This window comes from Eubalaena glacialis, chromosome 13 (assembly GCF_028564815.1).
Source record: "Eubalaena glacialis isolate mEubGla1 chromosome 13, mEubGla1.1.hap2.+ XY, whole genome shotgun sequence".
NCBI classification, from domain to species: Eukaryota; Metazoa; Chordata; class Mammalia; order Artiodactyla; family Balaenidae; genus Eubalaena; species Eubalaena glacialis.
In genome coordinates this window covers 77,258,589-77,272,857 of record NC_083728.1, presented here as the reverse complement: position 1 = coordinate 77,272,857, position 14,269 = coordinate 77,258,589, and the positions used below count along the sequence as shown (strand labels likewise).

Sequence of the window (14,269 nt, the reverse complement as noted above, 5' to 3'; positions counted from 1 at the left end):
AACATTTCCCAGAAGTTAGGGGCAGTGGTATAACGAGAAAAATTATGTGGATTCTGGCCGACTCTTCCCATTTATAAAATGAGATATCAGGGTAGCCTATTTTTAGAATCATAGAATTCTATGATTCTTATCGGGGATCCCTAAATGATGGCCCACAGGCTGCATCTGGCCTTCAGACTGATTGGCCATTGTGGCATTTTGAGAAGCACCCCAGGAAACTAATTGGTTGGAGCTGAGTGAGAAGCTTCCCTTTCAGAAAAGAAATTGACTTTTAATCAGAAAAGAAATTGACTTTTAATCACAGTCCAATCCAGCCCACCAGACTTGCCCCTGCAAATATCTGCATTTGCAACTTCTGGAATGAAGGGCTTCTAAAATCCCTTTCAAATCTCAGACTCCCTAATTCAGCTCCAGAGACAGTGTCCGGGTTCCTTACTCACTCTGCCACTTGATGACTTTGATTTGGGGCAAGATACTTCACTTCTCTGAGCCTCAGTGTTCTCATTTGTAAAATGGGATAACACTGACCTCAAAAGACTGTTATGAAGCTTACCGAGTTGCTTGACAACATTTAGAGTTCCTGGCACTGAACAGTATCATTAACATCAAAGCACAGAAAGAGAGTCTCCCCCTCATCCCCCTTACCAAGTCCCATTTCCCAGTAGCTGATGACTGCATTCCCCACGATGATGCTTACTTCCAAACCAACTCCCGTATTCCACAGTTCCACGCCCCAGGACACATAAGAACACCCCCCCCCCGGACCTCTATTTGTCTTTCTCACCCTAAACCCTGATAAATGGAATATTGCCTGCCATATCAGTAAACAAAGGATGTCACAGTCATCAGCAATTGCAGCCCTCGAACAGGAGCCAGTGAGCCCTGAGGGAACTCAGGAAGAAAAAGAATACCTGCCATTTAGCAGCCATCAGACTGCAGCCACTCCCTACATACTGAACCCAAATAGCTGAGGTGCATATCAAAGGAATGATTTCAGTGAGCCCAGACTCTTGTATCTTCCCATACATAGAAAAGCGCTAAATTCCCTAACTTGGGATATCTGGTTTTCTTTAATTAACAATAATCTTTTAACGTTCAGACTACCTGCCCTTTGTTGCAAAACTCCTATATATCCGGGCTCCCCCCACTTGCCTCCTCTGAGCAGTTCTCTCAGGATTACTTGAGATGCTGCCTAGCGGGGTTGAAGTTCTAAAAACTCCCACCAAATGAAACATAACTCTCAACTTTTAGGTTGTGAATAATTTTTCAGGCGACAACCTTTTCTCTGATGCCCTGGCCAGTACGGGGTTCCAACACAACCACAGGCAACATAGTGACCAAATCACTGACCACTCCCCCAGCCTCCTCTTCCCATCCCGGACCACTAAGGCTCCCTTTCCCTCAGACGGAGACCACCTTGGGTCAGGCAGTGGTGGTCCAGGGGTCTGTGGCCTAGGGCTCTGCCCGGGGCGGGGGGGCCCTCATGAGGGATGGGAGAGTAACTGCCCGACCTCCCGGGGGGGCCCATGGACACTCACCGTCCATCCCTAGAGGCGGCGGTTCCGGGTGCTCGAACCGGAAGCGGCCTCTACACTGTTTGCAGTTCCCCTGGTTACTGCGGGGCTCCGGACCAATGGCAATGGAGTTCCACGGAATGAACCCGCCCCCAAAGGGAGTGACAGCACGACCATGCTCTGGAACTCCTCCTCCGGTCCCCGGATCCGCCCCGCCTCCCTGGCTGCCGGTCGTTGTGCGCAGGCGCTCTGGAGAAGGGCCCTTGGCGGCGTGGTGCGCAGGCGCCCCGGGTGCTGCCAACTGAAGTAGCAATGGACGCGCTGGAGTCGTTGTTGGACGAGGTGGCCCTGGAGGGGCTTGATGGCTTGTGTCTTCCCGCGCTTTGGAGCCGTCTGGAGACGCGAGTGCCGCCCTTCCCGCTGCCTCTGGAGCCCTACACGCAGGAGTTTCTGTGGCGGGCCCTTGCTACGCACCCGGGCATCAGCTTCTACGAGGAGCCTCGGGAGAGACCAGATCTCCAGCTCCAAGACCGGTCAGCGGCCTGGCTCTGCGGGCGGGCGGGGGCAGAGACCCGGGTCTGATGGAGCTGCGAGGGGGCCAGATTCTTACGGGAGGGGAGAAAAAGGAGTGGAGCGGAAGAAAGACCCGGAGTCTGATGGAGGCGCAAAGAAAGGCTGATTTGGGGTCCCTCAGGCCTGGCAGGACCCAGGCGTCTGATGGAGTTGGGGGGGGTCATCTGGTGATGTTCCATTATGTTCGTGTGTGTTTGGGGTGGTGGTGAGCAGGACTGGGAGGATATTCTTTGGGTTTCAAAGAGTATTTCCTCTGAAGTGGAGCTTAGGATTGGAGCAGGGAAGGCTGTTCAGATCAAGACTGGAGACAGTTGAGTTCCACAGAACAGAGCATTCATTCAGTGCTGGATTAGAGAGCCTAAGGCAACTAGAGATCTTCACGACGGCAAGCTTAGCAACAACAAGAACAATAATAATAGCTAACATTTATTTAGTGCTCGTTATGGCCTCGTACTCTTCTACGATCTTGTTCCTGGAGTTTCAGGAGACTGAACCCACTTCATTCTCACAGTGACACTATGAGGAAGGTGCTCTTATCTTCCCCATTTTTTAATTTTTTTTGGCTGTGCCACGGGGCTTGCGGGATCTCAGTTCCCCATTCAGCACCGAGTCCTCACCACTGGACTGCCAGGGAATTCCCAGTTATCTTCCCCATTTTGCAGAGAAGGAAACTGAGTGATAGAGAGAGATTAAGTAACCCGTCCAAAGTTATGGATATTGTATGTGACTGAGTATTGACTCAACCCAGGCCGTCTGTCTCCCAAGTCTGTGCTCTTAAGCCATATTGTGAGGGTCGGGAGAGGTTCCCAGAGGTAATACTGTCTAAAACAAGACTTAAAGGTTGGATTTAGGTAGCCAGTTGGCAGAGTATTCCAAAGGAAGAGAAGTACGTTAAGTTTGGTTGAAGTGTAGAACTGGAGATAGTGAATGAGGAATGATAGTTGACATTTACATATATGCTTATTGTAAGCAGGAACTGTTCTAAGATCCTTACGTATAGCAAGTTATTTAATTTTTACAACAACTTTAGGAGCTGGATATTCTTATCCCCATTTTCCTGAAGAGAAAATTGAGACGCAGAGAGGGTCATCAACCCAGAATCTGAACCCAGACTGGGAGAAAGTGGTACCAAGGAGGGGAAGGAGGGACTTTATTGGAGGTGGGGAGTGGCAGTGATAACTTTAGTTTTGATCTCATCAAATCTGAGGTGTAGACAGCTGAAGGCAGCATTAGTGTTTGGGGGAAAAACAGGACCGAGGATTTGATGGTGAGAATTGTTAACATGCAAGTGATAATTGAAACCATAAAAATGGATGGAAGTACGAGAGGGATAACTAAAGAGATGTGGAAAGGTAACATCCCTACCTTAAGTCCAAACTTGATGGTTTGGAGACCAGGCACTGGATTGGGGGGAAAACAAAAGGCCATGACTTGGGCCAGGAAGGTGGTTCTGGTTTCAGCATTCAGCGTCCGGGGTGGATTCAGAGGCTCCTAGAAAAGTTTCTTGTCTGGGATAGAGAGGCAGGGACGCTGCTTGTTAAGATGACCTGCGTTTGGAAGGCAGGTGCGACGAGGTGATCGCACTCCCTCTGTCCGACCTCTGCCAGAGGTTGTCGGAAGAACACGCCAAACGTGTCATTTCTGAGGCTGAGCTGTGGTTTGATATCTGTGATCTCCCCCTTAGGTATGAAGAAATTGATTTGGAAACTGGCATTTTGGAGTCCAGGAGGGACCCGGTCCCTTTGGAGGATGTCTACCCCATTCATATGATCTTGGAGAATAAAGACGGCATCCAGGGCTCATGCCAGTACTTTAAGGAGAGGAAAAACATTACCAGTGACATCAGGACCAAGATGTTACAGCCCCGCTGTACGATGGTGGAAGCCTTTGGCAGGTAACTGATTTGCATCATGGGAAACTTGTGGGCATCATCCTGCTTTAAGTTGGGGGTGTGGTCAGAACGCCGCAACGGGCGTGCTGCCCTTGTACCCATCAGGGTGCGTCGGCCCTGCCCCAAGCCAGTCCTCGGCCTTTACCACTCCCCTCCTCTTGGGGCTAGTTTTGCTGGGCATGGGGGTGGGGCGCTGCCTTTCTCTTCCCTTTGTGTCCACAGGCCTGGCCCTTTGGGCAGGGCAGGCAGCTGTCATGTGGATTGGCGCCTTTCGCTCTCTTGTCCAGGCTGCGTCCTCTGCTGCCCAGCCGTACTTTTGTGAGTCTTCAGTCAGGGTCCCAATTTCCCAGACTGCCTCAAGCCCCTCGCCCCATCCCCACCTCCCTTCCTACTTGATGGAACAGGGAGAAGCTTCCAGTGTGAACTCTCCTAGTTGCCACCTTTTTCCTCAGCTTGCAGACTTGCCCATATTTCTCTCCCCCTCCCTCACCTCAGGGGAGACGGGAAACCGGGCCCTGCCTCGGGCAGTCGTCTGGATGCTTCTCTTCCTCCGTTTCTCCCCTCTTCCTCGTGCTCTTTCCTACCTCTGTCAGCTAGCTCCTCTTTCTCCTTTATTTTCAGCTTTTGCCCGTTGACCAGTACTTTCTCGTCAGCCCATTACCATGGCTCGTTCATCTTAAAACAAGACCTCTTGGCCTTGGATCCCCTGTAGCTGTGATTCTGTTGCTGCAGCCATGCTTCTTGGAAGCAACAGCTATACTCACTCTTTCTCCCTCTTGACCTCCCCTCCCCTCCTCTGGCTCTGGAGCTTTGCAGCTTCTGCTTCCTGACCCTCCCCCACCCAGCTTCCTGCTAGCTCAGGAAGAGCCCTCCCTGGTGACCGCACACAGGCTCTCTTCACACACATAGGCCTGAATGGGGGCTCCTCGTACATGTCATTTCATGACCTTGACACACAGTTATCGAATCCCAGAGTAAGTGTTCCTTTTCTTGTCTTTCTCTTCAGTAGACTCTGAGCTCTGTGAAGGCAGATGCCATTTTTATTTATCTTGGCATCCCCGGTACTTTGCGTGGCGCTTAATCAGTGTTGGATAACCTATGTGATGACCAGGGTCAGCAAATTGGGCCTCGGGCAGGAGTCCTAGAGTCAGCTACTGGGAGATGTTGGAGTTCTGATAGGACAGGGGAGTAAACCACCCTGAACACATTCTTAAAGCAGCAAATCAGCTCCCCTGTTTTCAAACTTTTCTCTTCTCAACTGACCTCTTCCAATTTAACTCAATGAGCCTGTTTCGAGACAGAGAACACAGGTCCTAAGTTTGTGACACGCAGACACAGAAAAGTAGACTTTCTGTCCGTCACGTGTATGCACAGCCTCACATTCTTTTTGAAGATGGACCATACAGAGCCTGTGACTATGCGGAAGACTAATTATGGGTCACAGGCAATGTGAAGGAAGCTGCAGTTAAAGGAAACCGTAGACAACCTCCTCTTTTTCCTCTTTGCCCGTTCAGTGGGAGCAATGAAGTCATCTGGTATTGGGCGGCAAGGGGGGCAAGAGGAGGAACTGTCAGACTGAGAGATGTGACTGAAGACCGGCCTTGCGATCAGGCATCTGTAAACCACAGGCTGGGGGCAGTAGATGGTGGCTCTAGGTGGGAGGGGTTGGGAGCCTGTGGGCTCTAATATGGACCCTTGGTGACTCATTCCCCTGGGAGAGGGAGCTCCTCCAACTGGTGCGTCTCGATGCCAAGGAGTGAGTGGAGATGGCTTCTCTGCCAGCGCACCCTTGTGGGATCTCTGGCAAGGCTAGGACCTGAGACAATCTGCCCAAGATGGCCATTTAAGTCAGCAGGCAAGGCGCCAGGGTGGAGTCTCCATCTTCAGTGCCGTAGACTGTTCGACCTCAGCAGAGAAGTCAGTTTTCCCAGCTGTGACATCTCAAAGCACCTGGCTGGGAAGTGTTCTTGGCCTCTTTTTCAGGCATTATTTTTCGCACACCACGACAGTAGGAGGAACTAATGATTTGTCCCAAGTCTGGTCTCCAACAGGCTGCAGGTCCACTGATGACACAGGGCACTGTTTTTGATTCTGAAGTTTGTTTTATCCATCCAGTTCAGGAGGCGAGTTTGTTCACTTATTAGATATTTACAGAGACCCTGCTGTGCACCAGAACCATTCTAGGCCCTGAGGATGTCTTGGGGACCCTGATGACAACCTGCCCCCTCTTACGGCGCTTATTGCAGAAATGTGTACCCAAAAAAGCGGCCATTTCTGAGAGTGCCAGGTGCTGTGAAGAGTCTGGAAATGGTCAGAGGCGGGGGATAGACTCTGGTTAGCATTTTCAGGAAGACCTGAGGTGTTGGTATCTGAGCAGTGGCCTGAATGATGAGAATCAGTGGCCTGAAAATGTGAGGGCAGAGCAGCTGGGCAGAGGACCAGCGGGGCTGTTGTGGATGCAGGGCAGGGCTGTGGGGGTGTGTAGGACGGGCCAGGCCCTGGTGGGGAGTCGGGGATATGGCCTGAGGACCCTGGCCGGACGGGGACAGCTGTGAGCAAGGAACTGGTGAGACTGGCTCTGTTCCCCCTGAACGCTCTGTGGTTCTAGGATGGAAACCTCCTTAACTGGGGGATTGTGAACCTCCAAGAAGAAGCAGGAAATGATGGTTCATTAAGGTTCTGCTTTTTCATATTTCGATATTCTTAAAAATCAATTACAGTTATCTCTTCCTGCGGTGGCTTCTGATTTGCAGGTGGGGGAAAAAACTGATCATCGTTGCCTCCCAAGACATGCGGTACCGGGCCTTGATCGGCTTGGAGGGTGACCCCGACCTGAAGCTTCCCGACTTCTCCTACTGCATTTTGGAGCGATTAGGCCGGTCCCGGTGGCAAGGGGAGCTCCAACGAGACCTCCACAGCACTGCTTTCAAGTGAGGGGATGCTTTGCTTCTCTGCTGTAAATGCTGGGGCTCCCTGATCATTGGGCCCTGCCACCTGGGCAGTCCCCACATCCATGGTGATTGGAAGCACGATGCTTTCTCATTGAAGAGACCCTGGAAAAAAGACCAAAAAAAGGGGACTCCCTGGCAGTCCAGTGGTTAAGACTCTGCCTTTCCATTGCAGGGGGGCATGGGTTTGATCCCTGGTCTGGGGAACTAAGATCCTGCATGCCTCATGGTGCGGCTGAAAAAAGAAAAAAAAAAGAGAGACCCTGGGGTGACCATAGAATTTATTGTCCAAACCAGACATTTTGAGAGTGGAAGGTGGAGCTGACCAGAAGGGACGCCAAGGCAATGGGCATAAACTGAGACCACCTGGCGAGCCAGAATGCATGGCAACCCTAGTTATTGGCCGCTATATGATTAGAGACCCATGTCTGATCAGCTCCTTGCTAATATAACCATCACTGTCTCCCACGCCAGCCATCCTTTCCCACTCCGTTTCCCCTATCCTCTACCCCCATCTCCCCATCCACCTCTCTTGGGGGTCTGGGGTGTACCTTAGGCTGAGGCACGGCTGTTCTTTCCAAGGCCATTGTCACATAGCAACTGTTCTCTTAGGTTGGCTGGATAGGAGGTGTGTGTCTCTGGTGTTCATGTCCTCCACACTGTGGGGTGAAAACAACCAACAAAGCAAAATGACCGCCCACTCTCTTCCTCTCCTCCAGGGTTGATGCTGGGAAGCTCCACTATCATAGGAAAATTTTGAACAAAAATGGGCTCATTACGATGCAGTCACATGTGATCCGATTACCCACCGGAGCCCAGCAGCACTCAATCCTCCTCCTCCTGAATCGGTTTCACATGGACAGGTACAGAGTGAGACACCAGAACGCTCCCTTACCTCTGTCCTTCAGCCATGTGTATTATACCTTTAAAAATCCTAGAGGCCAAATCAGAGTATGACTAGCTTTTAAAAAATATTTACCACCTGTTTTGGATTATGAGAATAAGTCTTGCTTATTTAGAAAATCTGGAAATTATATAGAAAAGAAGGGCAAAAATTACCTATCACCCCACAGCCCAGCAATAGGAACTATTAACATTTTGGTGAAATTTGGGAGTGTAAAAATAAAAGTAAATAAGTCAAATTTGATTTGTTACGGTGACAGAGTTCTGTGGGTAGAAGAGAGAACAATGGACTAAGTCAAGATCTGTATTTAAATCTTTGCTCCTGATTTGGGCACGATCACTTGACCTATCTGAACCACTGTTTCCTCTTCTGTAGAATGGCCATGACACAGCTTGGTACTAGTTCATACGCAGTGAATATCTGTGCCTTCATCTATTCTTTCATTCATTGAAGGGCAGTAAAAATGGAGAAGTGGGCGTCTCTGGATCCCATATATATGCCCTCCCTGCTGCTAAACCTGTGGGCAGTTAAAGCCAAGTTCACCCTCCCCAGCTGCATGACAATACCTTCCTCTCCGCCCCTCCTCCAACACCCCCCCACCCACACACAGCTGGGGAGCCCTTGGCTCCTTTAATAGCTTCCTTTGGCGTCCATTAGCTTGTAAGCATTTATTATGACATCCACTTCACAATAAAAATGCAAAGGAAGGGAAAGTCAGTCATGCCAGCGAAGTGAGAGGTAGAAACCAGGGCTTCAGAATCAGAGAGGTGTCCTGATTACTGCAGAGGGCACTGTATTTCGAGGAAGAAGACCTGGGTTCACATTTTGTGCCTGAATTTTAGAAAAGCTTAACTTCTTTATGAAATAATTCCTATCCTTTCTTACCAAGTGATTTATAAGGAAATATTTTGGTGCTTCCTAAACTTTAAGGTATTGTCAACTCAAAAAATATTCACAATCTAAAAGTTGAGAGTTATGTTTTATTCGGTGGGAATTTTTAGGACTTCAAGCCCAGGGCAGGTAATCTGAACGTCAAAAGATAATTGTTAAAGAAAACCAAGTTAAGGAATTTAGCGCTTTTCTGTGTATGGCAAGGTGCAAGAGTCTGGGCTCACTGAAATCATTCCTTTGATATGCACCTCAGCTATTTGGGGCCAGTATGCTGTGTTTTCACATCCTGAGTTTCCTCAGGGCCCACCATGGGGAGTGGCTGCAGTCTGATGGCTGCTAGATGGCAGGTATTCTTTCCCGAGTTTCCTCAGGGCTCACCGGCTCACCTTGGAGGGCTGCAATTGCTGATGACTGTGACATCCTGTGTTTACTGATATGGCAGGCAGTATTCCATTTATCAGTATGATCAAAAGATGTAAGGCATTTTAAAGAATCATTTCATGCCAGTTTTAGCCACAGAGGCTAGTCTGTACACTGCCACTAGTTCGGTGACCTTGGCCGTGAGACTGAACCACTCAGAGCCCCAGTCTTTCCAGCTGTAAAGGACAAGGAGTTGGGCTGGATGTTCTCTGAGACCTAAGACCACAAGGTTCTGTAGTTTGATATGCTGTCATTTAAATCTTGTCATCTTTAAAAAACAGGCAGTCTTTAGCAATAGGTGTGGGAAAAAATGAAGTGTTTTCTGTTTCTCACAGGAGGAGCAAGTACGACATCCTTATGGAGAAGCTTTCGGCTGTGCTGAGCACACGGGGTAACCGGACAGAGACACTGGGAAAGCTGAGGGAGGAGCTGGTGAGCTGCCCCTGCCCGTGTGGGGGGCTGGATCCGTTTGTGACGCAGTGGGGAGCATTGTCAAGTGTAGATTCCAGTGCGTTGCAGTTGAAAACCCTGCTATGGACTTGACCATCCTTAGCCGTTACCGAGTCCAAGCTCGTTCTGCCCGCCGCACGACAGGCCAGTAAATCGGGAGACGAGGTGTGAGGCAAGGGATGATGACTTTATTCGGAAAGTCGGCAGACCGAGAAGATGCGGACTAGGGTCCCCAAAAACCTTCCTATCCAGGTCTGGATGCCAGTTTTTTTAATAGAACAGAGCGGGGTAGGAGGTGAGGAAGTAAAGTAAAATGGCCATTAGTTTTGCCTGGCTTGGCCAGCATCCGGGAGGGGATATGTTAATTTCTTCTTTTCAGCAGCCATTCACTGGTGGGCAGGGTCAGATTGTCTCCCTGTGAGCTGAACAAAGGCACTTTAGTTCAACTTTCAGGCAGAGGGGCCGGGTTCCCTGAGGCAGGTCATTATGTATGATTATAATAACAAAAGCAACGGAAAGCAAAGGTTAAAGTCAAACAGATCAACACGGAGTCAAAATTGGCTCTTCCCTGTTACGTAGCCATGAAACCAGAACTTTCCTTTGCTTTACAGAATGAAAAAGGGCTCAGTCTTTAATTTAAGTCCTTCCTGCTCTTGGGTGGCCTCCAGTTTTCCCGGGGATTTGCGCCAAGTCCTGCTATGAAAGTTCCTGTGGAATGGTGAATCTGGGCATTTGGATTTACTTTCGTAATCAAGCTTGTAATTTTGTTCCCAGTGGTTTTATGCTGAAATAACAGAGTGACTACTGAGAAGGAGGAGAGACAACACAGGGAGAAAAACAGTTATGGACCCGCTTCATCTTTGGGTCCAGGAACAGAGGCAGTGATGACGTGAGAGTGGGAGGAAGAAGGCACAGGGGTGGTGCTGCTTCCGGTCTGATTTGAGCCCTCTTCGGTAGAAGTTAGGAAAGAGCCAACACTGGAAACAGGAGGAAAGTAAAACTGCCCTGTAGGTTAAACAGTACGATTTGAAGTCAAGATTTGGGGTGATAGTAATTAGTCCCCAGGGGAGCATGGCTTGGAGTCTGGTTGTAGAGTCCAGGTAGATCCTTCCTGCTCCTCGCCTTGTGCTGCCCCCGGGGGGCTCTGCTCTCTGATTTCACTGCGCTGAGGGAAGGGCTCTCTCCCCTCCTGCTAAATGCACTGTATGCCCAAGCCTCTTTAAAGCAGAGGTTATAAACCAAAGCTTGTGGGTCAGATTTGGCCTGCACATTGTTAAAAAGAACTTTGACCTAGCATCTTTTAAAAATTGAGATTTTTGCCTCACAATCTAGGTTACCAGCTTCCCTTGAAATATCAGAGGCTCTGGCCAGCCTGGGCCCGTGGTCTCTTGTGATAGCAGTTATCTGGAGCTGGCTGTGTGCTGGCCGCCCACCCCAGGCCCCTTACCTCCTGTCAGCTCCCAGACGCCCAGGCAGTGCCATTTGTCACTCCATGAGCACTGCTGTTCAGGAGGAGAGAAATATTTCTCAGTGTCTGAGTGTCTGTCAAAAGTGGGGAATAAAAGGTAGACGGATAAGGCCTCTTCCTGAGAGGCCCTAGTCAAGATGAAGGAAACTCCTACAAGCTCAAAGAAATATCTACCCGCTTTGTTCTTTATATTGTTCGTCCAGCGCATGCAGACACCGAAGATCGAAACCCTCTGCCCTGCTGAGTCACTCAAGGGTAGAGAAACTGAGTAGTCTCAGGTCAACGCTGTGGACGATCCAAGTGACAAGATTTGACTGATACAGGACACTGTTTATTTTATTTATTTATTCATGCGACAGATACTTTAGTGAGTGTCTATTTGGAGTCAGAACTGTGTTTCGCACCACCATGGCAAAAATTAACGAGGATGACAGTCTTACACTGTCGCAGAGCAGTCTAATTGGAGGGGCTGACGTGTGACCACACACTCAGGCCAGACTGCTCCTTGGAAGGATGTGTTTGAGTTGCGTGAAAGGAGAGATGGGAAAAGCTTTGTAGAGCCAGTTCCAGTTGAGCTGGGCTTTGAAGATGAAGTCAGCATCATCCGACAGAGGAGAGACCATCTTTCAGGCAGAGGAGACGGGCGGGAGCAAAGGCGTGGAGCTGTGGGAGGTGATGGGGTGTTTCCGAGGTTGGCAGTGACACAGGGGGCAGCCAGGGGGCAGCCAGGCGGCAGCGTGCCCGGCGGGAGTAGTAAGAGACGTGGCTGGAAAGGAAAGTTGGAGCCAGATAAGGAAGGTCTCGAGTGCCAGGCTGAGGACTTGGGTTTCAGCCTTTAGCCTGGTAAACTGCAGTTTGAGCGTTTGGGAAATGAACTGATGGATGGGGAGGAGATTGGAGGCAGGGAGGGGAGGTGGGTGCTGTGGCCTCAGGTAGGGTGGGTGACGGCTTGAATTGTTGGCGACATTTGGGGGGTGGCACTAGCAGGACTTGGTGAGTGACTGAAGCCGGGGTGTGGGTGTCGGGTGTGGGGAGGCACGAAGGAGAAGGACTCTGTTGTCCAGCGTGAGTGGCAGCCCCTCCCTGGAGCGGACCAGAGCTGGAGGGCGGGCTCCTGAGGGCAGGGACCGCGCCTGCCACCCCCCACCATGAGGATGGCCTGGCCCACGGAGACGCTGAGCCCAGATGTGTTGAATGAGTGTACAATGAAAGTAAAGAGTTCAGAAAGAGGAATGAGTTTGCCTGAGATTGAGGCACATGGCAAATTTGATTTTTGGATTTATTGAGTATGAAGATCTTCTGGGACTTTGACTTGGTGATGTTTAGTCAGCAGCTGGAAATAGGGGTCAGAGAAGGCTGAGCAGGATTTAGTGAATAATTAACCTCTGGATGAGGTGGACACTGTGAATATGGATGCTGACTTTTGGGGGGAGTGGGGAAGGCCACTTTCTTTAACTGGGCAGATCGTGCGAGTCCTCAACGGTGGCCCCCCCGTAAGGGAAGGACTGTGTCATCCTCCATCCTCTGGGCAGATGATGTGAGTCCTCGATGGCAGCCCCCCGTAGGATGGTCCAGGGCTCAGGGCCATATGTTGAGGGCTAGGCTTTGATGGATGCATTTCCATAGGGTCTTTCCACGACGCTAGGGGCACGGCTGGATTAACAAGAGGTGCCATTTACCACCCAGCGGGTTAAATGAGCCGTATGTGAGTTGTCTGTATTTCTTTGATAACAATATGTTCTGCTGCCCAGCAGTTAGCGTACTGGCTCCTCCGAGAGGTGATCACACGTACGTGGGTGGTGGCAGCAGCCCTCAGACATATGCTGCCTCTCTCCCCCCCAGAGTGTAAGAGGAAACCTGGGAGGTGCCATGAACCACTCTTAGTCGCGAGTGCCTCCTGCTTTTCAGGTGGTAACCTGCCTGTCTGTTCCAGAGGTGGCAAAATCAAATGCTAGTAGTGGCCAGGAGGGTGGTATGGATTCGTGAAACAGGCCAAGTGTGAAATAATTTTTTGAGGGAGTTCCCTGGTGGTTTAGTGGTTAGGATTCAGCGCTTTCACTGCTGTGGCCCGGGTTCAATCCCTGGTCGGGGAACTGAGATCCTGCAAGCCACGTGGCATGGGCAAAAAAAAAAAATTTTTTTTTATATCAGTATGGATTCAAGAATTATTCAACTTTCCTCTTAACTATCATGAGAGAAAAGCAGCACAAAAATGGTGATAAACAGGAACCGACCTTCGGCCTCACCGTGTAAGGGGTCTGATGGGCAGAGAAGGCCAGGGCGTCCGGGTCGGGCGTGCCTGTCTCGAGGGAGCAGCTGGTCCTCACCTCCCTCTGGCTGATGCTGGGAGGAACCACAGGCTTAGGATTTGTTGCCAGATCCTGTTTTTCAAGAGAAGCCAGAATCTGTTTTTTTTAACATGAACTCTCTCACTTTTCAATGTTGGCAAGTAAATTACTTTTTTCAAAAAAACGTGTAGATGAAAAAACACGGCCTGCACTGGAGGCTGCGTGTTGGTAACCTCGACAATTAGGAGCGCTTTGGGTCATTTTGGTTGTGTTGCCTACTCGCAGAAATGTGAGTGATGGGGTGGATGGACTCGTCCTCATTTTGTTGAAACTTCATAGATAGACTAAATTGTTTTAAAGTTCTTAAATTTAATTTTTTCTCTTCCACTGCCTGTGAGAGGTGTGCGTACGTATGTATATATCTACTAATAATTAATAATACACTTACTTGTTTAAAAAAACCAAAACAATATGAAAAGGTATACAGTGAAAATCTTCTAGTGCTGCCCCCATCTGCCTCATTCTCACCCCTTTCAGGTGCATCCTTTCAGGATCTTTTTAGGGAAATCTTTCCCCACTCATATCAAAAGGATGGTTTATATGCTGCTGCAGACTCGTTTTGTTGCCTGGACAAGGTAGCTTGGCAGTATTTTCTCATTAGTGCCTCCAGTGTTTCCTCATTCAAGATCATCCGTTAACTCAGGTCCCCACTTGTTCGTTTACATGACCCTCCAATAGTTTCAAACACCTTGCTATACCTAACAGCAGCGTTTCAATTTTGCAGGGGCTGTGCGAGAGGACATTTAAGCGTCTGTACCAGTACATGCTGAACGCGGGGCTGGCCAAGGTGGTGCCTCTTCCCTTACAAGAGATCCATCCTGAACGTGGACCTTGCAAGACCAAGAAAGGTAAAGGCAGTCTC

At 49.7% G+C, this 14,269-nt stretch overlaps 2 protein-coding genes across 10 annotated transcripts in view; one reads left to right on the top strand and one right to left on the bottom strand.

Annotated features, from left to right (window-relative positions):
* KATNIP (katanin interacting protein) overlaps positions 1–1,553 on the bottom strand; it is a 193,476-nt gene extending 191,923 nt beyond the window's left edge. For all 7 annotated transcript variants that reach the window (XR_009703334.1, XM_061209061.1, XM_061209063.1 and 4 more), the window contains exon 1: positions 1,539–1,553. Coding sequence is in view for 6 of the 7 variants with exons in the window: in XM_061209061.1 (XP_061065044.1) it covers positions 1,539–1,545 (7 nt within the window). In the remaining variant the exon portion in view is untranslated. The remainder of the gene's footprint in view (positions 1–1,538) is intronic.
* A 201-nt stretch (positions 1,554–1,754) lies between these two features.
* GTF3C1 (general transcription factor IIIC subunit 1) overlaps positions 1,755–14,269 on the top strand; it is a 72,536-nt gene continuing 60,021 nt past the window's right edge. For 2 of the 3 annotated variants that reach the window (XM_061210304.1, XM_061210302.1), the window contains exons 1-6: positions 1,756–2,047; positions 3,772–3,981; positions 6,732–6,908; positions 7,646–7,789; positions 9,477–9,573; positions 14,132–14,255. In XM_061210304.1, coding sequence (XP_061066287.1) covers positions 1,827–2,047; positions 3,772–3,981; positions 6,732–6,908; positions 7,646–7,789; positions 9,477–9,573; positions 14,132–14,255 — 973 coding nt within the window. In that variant the 5' untranslated portion in view covers positions 1,756–1,826. Of the gene's footprint in view, positions 2,048–3,771; positions 3,982–6,731; positions 6,909–7,645; positions 7,790–9,476; positions 9,574–14,131; positions 14,256–14,269 lie in introns of all 3 variants that reach the window. The other variant, XM_061210303.1, reaches the window with a different exon arrangement.